Source organism: Rutidosis leptorrhynchoides, chromosome 3 (genome assembly GCF_046630445.1).
Source record: "Rutidosis leptorrhynchoides isolate AG116_Rl617_1_P2 chromosome 3, CSIRO_AGI_Rlap_v1, whole genome shotgun sequence".
Classification (NCBI taxonomy): Eukaryota; Viridiplantae; Streptophyta; class Magnoliopsida; order Asterales; family Asteraceae; genus Rutidosis; species Rutidosis leptorrhynchoides.
Genome location: NC_092335.1, coordinates 222,308,568 through 222,318,946, shown reverse-complemented (window position 1 = coordinate 222,318,946; position 10,379 = coordinate 222,308,568). Strand labels below are relative to the sequence as shown.

Genomic DNA, 10,379 nt, shown 5'->3' with positions numbered 1-10,379 from the left:
TGGTGCTGATTAGGGTTTGTGATTTGGAGAAGATGAAGATAGGTGATGAAGTGTTTGAAGAAAATGAAAAAAATTAGGGTTTGTTAATAAAGATGAAGGTGAGGAAGACAAAATAATTGGGGATAAAGATTTCAGCAATTTTGTTACAAATTATGGGGACCATTACATCAATTTTGTTACAAACCACATGGACGATTTCACCAATATTGTCAATAAAGAAAGGAAAGGACAAAAATACCCTCACATGTCTGACACGTGACTGGAGTTAACAAAATTTTTTAACGGCCATCAGCAATAGGGACTAAATTAGCAACATTTGCAAACCACTGGGACCAAATCCATAAAAAAAACATAGAAACGAAACCAGCATTTTAGTACAAACCACAGGAACTATTTCAGCAATTTTGTCTTAAAAATACACCCCTAACAAATTAGATGGCCCATTCACAACAGCTTTTTGTTCCAAGTAATTGCTCTTTACGTAGGCCCAATCCATTAACTATACCATTCACGCAGGCTTACAATGTTATGTTATCACAACTATACAAATCAAATTCAGCTAGGGTTTTATTCTCCATAAACATTGCAGGCGGCAGAGTTCTTACATCCTAGGGTTTCAACGCAAATCCAAAAAGACCTTTATTTTTATCACTCAGGTACTTACGATTTCCGTCATTTGATTATTAGTTTTTAATAATTATTTTGGTTAATTAGTGTTTGAATATTTAGGGTTTTGTTTTTCGTTTCAGGGAGATAAAATGTCGATCGGAGAACTTGCTTCCACTTACGCTTGTTTGATTCTATCTGATGATGGCATCCCTATCACTGTTAGTAATTTCTATCTTTTCAGTGTTCACATAAATATCTGATTATTATTTTATAATTTGTTCCTTTAATAATTATAGTTAAGCTTCATTGCATATATATCTATCATTTAGTAATTATTCTATAAATATCAGAGACTTGTATATGTATTGATGTATTTACTTGTTGTACTAAAATGTTAGATGTTTTATAATTGAAATGATCACCAGGACTAGGTTTTAGCATAATTTCGGATCTTTTGCATATATCGTAGGAGCTAAGTTTGATTTGTATGATTGAATTTTTGCATAATTGTTATGAAAATTATTAGACTGGCAAAGCATTATTTGACTAATAATGGATGGATTGCATTACTTGAAATCATTTTGTTAAATTAATGCCGTTTGTGACACACAACATATATCAAATATTATGTTGATACCTTACCAGTTACAAACTTCGGTACAAACTTATGCTAATATGATTATATTGTGTGTTACAAACATTGGTGTGAACTTATGCTACTTAATGGTTAATTTCATGATATGATCTGGTCACTGCAGGCTGAGAAGATTGCTACTATATTGAAGGCAGCTAATGTCGAATGTGAATCCTATTGGCCAAGTTTATTTGCTAAACTTGCAGAGAAGAAAAACATCGAGGATCTTATCGTAAATGTTGGCGCTGGCGGCGGCGGTGGTGGTGCACCGGCTGTTGCTGCTCCTGCAGCTACTGGTGGTGCAGCTGCAGCCGTTCCTGCTGCAGAAGAAAAGAAGGTACAATTTTCCGTTTTCTTGATTTTCCATAATGTTTTTGTTTATATATATATTGTTAAATTGTTAAATTGTTAAATTGACTTGCTTTTTTGTTCAATGTACACAGGAAGAGCCAAAGGAAGAGAGTGATGATGATATGGGATTCAGCTTATTCGATTAGAAGGTTTCTTTTGTTCGACTTTGAGCAGTTAATCCTAGATTTGTCACCTATATTATCTTGCTGTTTTGTGTTCTTTTTGGTATCTTTAAGATTTTATGAATGATCCTTTTTTCTTAAATGTTTTGTGTTTAGTACATTTATTTCAACCATTTTACTCTCTGCTGATGCTCTTTAGCCTGTATGTTTATGGTTTCATTCTTCTGCACTTGAGAACATCCCATTCTTTGATTGTATTCATGTGTTCTTGTGTCAATGAATGTATAAATCGAGTGTCAATGGTGGATAGTTGAGACCACAGGCAATCCTCTTTTGAAACTGGACGAACTTTCCTGACATGACTTCAAATCATTTGACGATAACATTCTCATAAATTTGCACGCATGTGAAATAATATATACTAATACCTAGATTTCATTACACTAGTTGATATTGATATTGTTTATAAGAAACAACAACAACAACAATACTCAATTCCACTAAAGTGGAGTATGGGGAGGTTAAATGTAGACCGTCCTTTCCTCTACCCTAAAGTAAAAGGGACGTCATTCCTCCACCCACGGATACCTATCGGTCCCCAGGTAGAGGAAGTCGTCCCTCCCTATTCTGTAGAGTAGAGAGGCTGCTTCCTAGGGACCTCTGACCAGAAAGAACCATGAATTCCGATATGTGCAGTAAAATATACAAGCAAAGTTGATAAAATAGAAACTTTACCATGAATAATGTTTACTCCAATACGATATGTATAGGTAAATAAAGCATGTAACAATATTACTATAGTGTAATATAACACATAAGTAAAATATGTGAGTGTCAAATATGCAAGTATAACAAGTCATGTAAGTACAATAAGTATACATAAACATGTTGGTAAGAAGCATGTAGGTATAATATGCAGTAGAAAATAGATGGTATACTATGTAAGCATAGACAAATAAGTATACTATGTTAGCATAAAAACATGTGATATGTAAGTACGTATAATTTAATTGTTATATAATGTAATGCAAACATGTAACCATATAGTGCAATAAAGCATGTGAATATACTACAATAAGTATAGATATATTATATATCCATAAAACATGTACAACCAATACGTAAAGTCCCACGGAAAAAAATAAAAAAAATAGACATATATGAAGTGCCCACAAGCAAGTAGGCAAGAAATATAATATAAATATATAAAATAAATAAACATTATGTAGAACCTAGTCATCTGTTCTAATTCTACTCCTCCACAAATTCCTATCAGAGATCATGTCCTCGGTCAATAAGAGCTCCTTCATGTCAAGCTTCAATCTATCCTCCAACCTACGTCTGGGTCTACCCCTTCTCCTTACGCCCCCAACAACGAGGGTCTCGACTCTCCTAACCGGGGCTAAAAGTGGACGCCTCAAAACATGTCCAAACCATCTAAGTCGTCCTTCCCTCAACTTGTTGGTTATGTTCCCAACTTTCAAGTTCTCCCTAAAAACTCCATTTGGTATCATATCTAGCATTGTCTTACCACACATCCACCTAAGCATCCTCATTTCTGCCACCTCCATCCTTCCCTCCTGGGCTTTCGTCATTGGCCAACACTCCGATCCGTACAACATGGCCGGTCTGATTGTCACCTTGAAGAATTTTCCTTTCAATTTAAGGGGTACCTTCTTGTCGCACAACACCCCTTTCGCTGCCCTCCACTTCAACCATCCTACTCGTATACGATGTGTCACGTCCTCATCTATCCTTCCCGATTTGTGAAGCATCGAGCCTAAATATCTAAAGGACTCTTGTGGAGGTAAAATTTGATCCCCAATTCGGACATCCACTATATCCTCTTGTTCCTCTTCGCTCGTCCTGAAATCGCATCTAAGGTACTCCGATTTAAGTCTGCTAATCCGTAGGCCATTTGATTCAGGGGCGATCCTCCATTGCTCTAGCCTTCTGTTAAGCTCATCCTGGGAATCCGAAACTAATACAATATCGTCCGCGAATATTAGGCACCATGGGATGTTATCTTGTATCCTTTGAGTCAGTTCGTCTAGAATCAAAGCGAAAAGATAGGGGCTAAGGGTCGATCCCTGATGTAAACCTACCTCTACTGGGAAAAACTCAGTGTTTCCTACCGTCGTACGTACACGAGTCTTCGCCCCCTCATACATATCTCTAATAGTTCTTATATATCTACTTGGGACACCCCTAACATTAAGAGTCTTCCAAATCAGCTCACTCGGGACACAGTCATAAGCCTTTTCCAAGTCTAAGAACGCCATGTGTAGGTTCTTTTGTTTTTCCCTATACTTCTCCATAAGGCTCCTAACGATGTGGATCGCCTCCATCGACGAGCGTCCTAGCATGAAACTGAACTGGTTCTCTGAAACCTTTGTCTCACGTCGGAGCCTCGTCTCAATCACTCTCTCCCAGAGCTTCATTGTATGACTAAGTAACTTTATGCCTCTATAATTACTACATATTTGCGCATCTCCCTTATTCTTGTAAATGGGAATAACCTCACTGAGTCTCCATTCCATAGGCATCTTTACGCTTCTAAACGTCATGTTGAAAGGGTTTGTCAGCCACCTAACCCCTTCATCTCCTTGGCACCTCCATGCCTCAATCGGAATTTGGTCTGGTCCTACTGCTTTGTTTCTCCTCATCTTTCGTAGAGACGATCTAACTTCCTCCTGGTTAATCCTCGTGCAGAAACAGTTGTTTTGATACTCACGAACCTCGTGGAGTTCCCCGTTCCGCTCGGGTCTTTCCCTACTGAAGAGGGATGCAAAATACTCCTCCCATCTATTCCTAATAAGGTCTTCTTTCACTATACTTTGACCCGCTTCATCCTTAATAAATTTGACGTTAACCAAGTTCCTGCTTCTTCGCTCCCTAGCTTTAGCTATCCTATATATGTCATTAGCTCCCTCTTTAGAGTTTAGTTTCCTATATTACTACACTATTTACTATCAACAATAATAAAGTAGGTATGATGATCTAGTGAAAATACAAGTGATCGTCTCACCTGATACGATAATTGACAACCTTGTGAAAAAGCCTACATACATAATCAACCAACATGATCAGCTTGAAACAAACAATTATATCAGCAAACGCTACGTACACAAAACCACACATGCCATACAAACATCCAATGAACCTAAATAAAACTCCAACATTGAAGGTGAAGGAGGAAGTGCTGCATGAAACACCGACCAACAATCCAATGAACCAAAATAAATGCCATCGAGCTTGAACCACCAACACCCCACCGCGCCAATTAACGTGGACGTCTTCGGTACATGTGCAGATGTGCAACCGAACATGGCCCAAAATTTTAAAAAATAATAATGCATATTTTTATATAATAGTGGAATATTATGGAAACAAAAAATTTAAATTGTAGTTAGCTAGTTTACATAGTACGAGTTTAAAAAAAAAAATAAAAAAATTCTCATTGTTTGACCCGTTAGTCATCTCAATCTCTAAGAGAAAATGATATTGACCCAAGTCATTTTAGTTGATCCAATTCAACCGTATATCAATTTAGGCATTCAGCCATATGTGATACGTACTTACATTTATACAAATATATGAAAAAAATATTGTATATAAGGGGACCCATTTTTATGGCTCGAACTGGGGCCTCAAAATAATCGAGACGACCTGCTAATTAACCACCCAAATCTTCTGTAAGACAGTAAGACCCATTTGCCAGGAACCCACAAACTCCACTTTCGACACCGACAATCAGAAATCTAAAGAAACACTCTTGTTAACCAACAAATCTCGGAGGAAACCACCAGATGACGGGGAAACCACTGTAAAATAGAATAATTTACCACAATGAAATAAATTAGAATTTTATAGCTAAATTAAGCATCAAACCTAAATACAAGTAAACTCTTAAGATATTGCGTACAAATTTAGCACACATGTGAAATAATATATACTAACTAATACCAACAGTTCATTATAGTAGTTTAGTAGTTACAATAAACTTGTGTAAATTGTAAACATCAACACTTCAAAGAATTAGAAATAAGACTGTTTATTTAGGGATAAGCTTAAAAATGTGAAAAATGACTTGAAGTGTTGGAGTAAAAAAGAGTTTGGGACTTTAGATAATGATATTTTGTTGTTAAAGGAAAAGGCGAGTAGATTAGAAATATTGGCGGAATCGGGTACAATTAGTGAGGTTGATCGTGCATGTTGGTTGGAGGCTCGGAAATCTTGGATTGAAAAAGAGGGAATTAAAACGGGTATGTTGAAACAAAGGGCGCGGATCCGATGGATTTTAGAAGGTGATGAAAACTCAAAGTATTTTCATTCCGCCATCCGTAGAAAATATAACAAATGTAACCTTCGTGGTTTAAATATTAATGGGGTGTGGAATGAAAATCCATCGGATGTAAAGGCTGCGGTTCTAAATCATTTCCGGAATATTTTTGGGGCTAAAAACATCAAAAGACCGTCTTTTTCTAGTGGGCCGGAGATCAGAGGTAATGGGCTGGATTGTCACGATTTTGCATTGGGCCATAGGATTCACACGAGTGGGCTGGAGGATGATCACAGTAGGCAGTTTTTGCAGGACTCTATTTCATCAAACATGAACAAATTGTCACCCTCGGAGGCAACCGACCTGGAGGTAGTGTTTAGTGAGTCTGAAATTTGGGAGGCGGTTAAAGATTGTGGGAGCTCGAAGCCTCCGGGTCCGGATGGTTTCAATATGGGATTCTACAAAAAATTTTGGAACACCGTTAAAGGCGAACTTATTGAGGCAATTAACAGGTTTTGGGGAAAGGGTGAGATTTCAAAGGGATGTAATGCTTCATTCATCACCCTTGTCCCGAAAAAAGCGAACCCCGTTGGTTTAAATGATTATCGGCCAATTAGTTTGATCGGTAGCTTCTACAAAGTGGTTGCCAAACTTCTTGCTAACCGGTTAAAGAGGGTCATCCCAAATCTTGTCGAGTTTGAACAAAGCGCGTTTATTAAAGGGAGGAACATTCTAGATGGGGCACTTGTCGCTAACGAGACCCTCTCTTTTTTAAAAAATAAACGAGTCAAAAGTGTTATCCTCAAGGTTGATTTCGAGAAAGCGTTTGATTGTCTTAATTGGGATTTTTTGTTAGAAGTAATGGAAATTATGGGTTTCGGGGACAAATGGAGAAAGTGGATTCTATCTTGCTTAAAGTCTGCTTCAGTCTCTATTTTAGTTAATAGTTCGCCGACAAGCGAATTCTCACTAGAACGGGGGGTAAGACAAGGAGATCCATTATCACCTTTCCTTTTCATTTTGACGGCGGAAGGTTTGAATGTTCTAACTAAACAAGCCGTGAAAAACAAACGTTTCTCGGGTGTGGAAATTGGTAGCGACAAAATCTCAATTTCACACCTTCAATATGCGGGCGACACAATATTCTTTGGGTCATGGAGTGAAGGGAACATTCGGAATCTTATGAAGCTTCTTAAGTGTTTTGAGCTAACATCGGGGCTTAAAGTCAACTTCCAAAAGAGTAATCTTATCGGGATTGGGGTCGAAAAGAGTGAGGTAGAAAGTATGGCCCGTCTCTTTAATTGTAATGTTGGTACCACCCCATTTATGTACCTAGGTCTCCCGGTTGGCGGCAACATGAAAAAGGAAGAAAGTTGGGATCCGGTGGTAAAAAAATTTGAAAAAAGACTTTCGGATTGGAGGGCTAAAACGGTTTCATTTGGTGGACGCTTGACTCTTGTTAAATCGGTGTTGAATAGTCTTCCGTTGTACTACTTCTCGCTCTTCCGTGCTCCGCCATGTGTGATTAAAAAACTCGAGTGTGTAAGACGTTCTTTCTTTTGGGGCGGGACGGGTAACAAATCAAAATTATCTTGGGTTAAATGGGACGAAACGATTTTACCTTATCGGGATGGGGGGTTAAATTTGGGTTCTCTTAAAACTAAGAATTGGGCTTTGATTGGCAAGTGGTGGTGGATGTTTAAATCCGAAACCAACTCCTTGTGGGTCAAAGTTATTTCTAGCATTTTTGGAACTTCGGGTGGGCTTGGGATTGATGACATCCCTCTAAACGACTCTTATAAGTCGCTTTGGAAGGATATTATTAAAACCGGGACTAACATTGAAGACTCCGGTCTTCCTTTTAGAAACTTTTTTGTAAAGGAAATAGGTGACGGTGCTTCTACCTCCTTTTGGAACGAGACGTGGGTTGGTAACGAGAAATTAAAGAATAAATTCAAGCGATTATCAAGACTAGAAACAAATCTAGAAGCTTCTATTCAAGATAGACTTTCATGGGATGGTGTTAAGTGCGTAGGGCAATGGTCATGGCAAAGAACTCCAAGAGGTCGGGCGAAGGATGAACTCCAACAATTGATGGACATGCTCTCGGGTGTAAAACTAAATTCTCACGCAAAAGATTTGTGGATATGGAAAGCGGGCGGTAGCGAGATTTTCTCAACAAAAGGTCTAACGAACTTGCTCAACTCGAGACTTTTAATCCCAAGTAGCAATAGTCGTGAAACATTGTGTAACAAATTAGTGCCGAAAAAATTGAAGTCTTCGTTTGGAGAGCAAATAAAAAACGTCTTCCGGTATTAGTAGAGCTTGATAAGAGAGGTATTGATCTTCATTCGGTTCGTTGTCCGTTATGTGATAACGATATTGAAACGGTAAACCACTCTCTTATCTTGTGTAAACATGCGTTCGATGTGTGGTGCAAAGTGTTCGATTGGTGGGGACGAGGTGGTATTCCCTTTGTTAATGTTGAAGATATGTTCACGGATGCGGGTCAAACAAATACATGTGTAGGCAAAAGTATATGGCAAGCGGTTATTTGGTCGACTACATATCTTATTTGGAAAAACCGAAATCAAAAGGTCTTTTCAAATAAATCGTGGAACACACCTATGGCATTAAACGAGATACAAATTAAAAGCTACGAGTGGGTTGCCAAAAGATGCAAGGCAAAGTCGTTGAATTGGCATACATGGCTCCACAACCCTCAAGGCTTCCTTTCCTAAAATCCGGATGCCACCTTAGCATCATGATTTAGTGGTGGTCTTTGTGTATGAGTTTGTGTATGGCCTTCGTGTTTGTTCTTTCGTGTTATTGTATATATTTGGTTGTGTAAAACGTTATAAATATATCAATAAAAGTGTTGCCTTTAAAAAAAAAAAAAAAACACTTCAAAGAATTTGAGATAAATAAGAAATTTACGGTATAAGACTGATATTTTGGTGATGATTGAAAAATCACTCTTTACATTAATTGTTGTGAATAAGAATGAATATTAATGACTGAATGGTTGATAAAAAAATATTTGGTGTAAAAGGAGCCACCCACATTACATGTTAACGAATGGATCAAATTTTATAAGTCCACTGAATATAAAAGTATTAATTAAATACACATTACCCCATCCTACAATTTGAATGAATACACCACTTACAATATATACATATTGACTTTTGAGTAGGTCACAGTAATTTATGTGGTTTTTCCACTGTATAAGCAACGGTGAATCCGTGATGTAATTGCTAAATCATACAGAGTGAAGATATGAGTTTATGCAGTACGGAGTAGTTGTGAAACTTGTCCAACTAGCATTTGCGATATGATATGGTTGATATGAGTTGTTGGTTGTGACAATATATATTGATGATAACCGTTAACTAGATTAACAATAGCAATAGTATAAAATGATGATAATAATACATGCGCGAGTTAATACATATATCAATTCTTGCGGATGATGTTGCTCAAATTGGTGGTGTATCCATATATGATATACTCCGTATGTCTTTTAGTTTATGTATTTGTAGGTTGTGATTTTAGTTATATCGTACATGTCGTAGAATGCGCTCTTTGATTTTTTTGGATTTTGTTTCATGTCGAGAAGTTATTCCGAAAAAAAAAAATCTCAAAACAATTGAAATGCATCAAACATGAATGAGCCGCATTCCAATTAACGTAATATATCCTATTTTGATCATAAGATACTTTTTTTGCGAGGAATGAGCTGCATTCACGTGAATGTTCCAGAAGGAATGATTCACATTTTATAGAATTAGTCGCATTCATGTAGATCTTTCTAACGTGAATGAAGCGCATTTTCTTGAAAAATAATATTGTCAATTTCGGATGTCACGTCAAGGTCTTTTAAATACTCATAAATTTGACAATAGTTTTTAACGATCGTTAATGACAGGGTATCTTGAGCTTAACTTGTGTAAATTACGATGACCAACTACGTTAAACGGTACATGACCATCAATGAAATCCAAAGTAAACCACCAATCATTTAATTTTTTTTCTTTATATCACAATAACTATAATACACTATTTCACGAATCTGGGTGACATGAAACCTTGAGCAAGGACGTCTAACATGCGTCCATTTTACTTGTGAACGGAGGCTGCAAAAATAAGGTGTTATTTATTTTTTAAGATGTTTTTGTCTGAAGATCTGCAGACCATATCTGTTAAGAAGATCTGGTCTGAAGGTCTGTATGCTGAATAATGAAGACTGATTGTTTTTATGTCTATAACATAACTTAATTCTGTCTGCAGCACTTAGAAGCACATTTCTAAGTCTGCGAGGCTGCAGACATAATAAGACATTATTTTATCTTATGTCTTCAGAAAAATAAACCGTGTACAG

The 10,379-nt window shown here is 37.1% G+C and overlaps 1 protein-coding gene across 2 annotated transcripts; it reads left to right on the top strand.

The window, feature by feature from the left end:
* Positions 1–528: 528 nt before the first annotated feature.
* LOC139897245 (uncharacterized) lies at positions 529–1,994 on the top strand. 2 transcript variants are annotated; one of them, XM_071879938.1, is made up of 4 exons: positions 529–656; positions 750–827; positions 1,368–1,580; positions 1,687–1,990. In XM_071879938.1, exons 2-4 carry the CDS (start codon positions 759–761, stop codon positions 1,738–1,740), a joined length of 336 nt encoding a protein of 111 aa, XP_071736039.1. In that variant the 5' UTR covers positions 529–656; positions 750–758; the 3' UTR covers positions 1,741–1,990. The 2 variants fall into 2 exon arrangements, with proteins under 2 accessions (XP_071736039.1, XP_071736040.1); XM_071879939.1 differs by having other exon boundaries at positions 568–656; positions 730–827; positions 1,687–1,994.
* Positions 1,995–10,379: the final 8,385 nt, after the last annotated feature.

What these genes read in the sequence shown, in the direction of transcription:
- LOC139897245 (XM_071879939.1), top strand. Translation starts at nt 759, where the DNA reads ATGTCGATCGGAGAACTTGCTTCCACTTACGCTTGTTTGATTCTATCT. An exon ending in ATGATGGCATCCCTATCACT is followed by an intron (nt 828 to 1,367) that starts GTTAGTAATTTC and finishes TGGTCACTGCAG; the next exon opens with GCTGAGAAGATTGCTACTAT. An exon ending in CTGCTGCAGAAGAAAAGAAG is followed by an intron (nt 1,581 to 1,686) that starts GTACAATTTTCC and finishes CAATGTACACAG; the next exon opens with GAAGAGCCAAAGGAAGAGAG.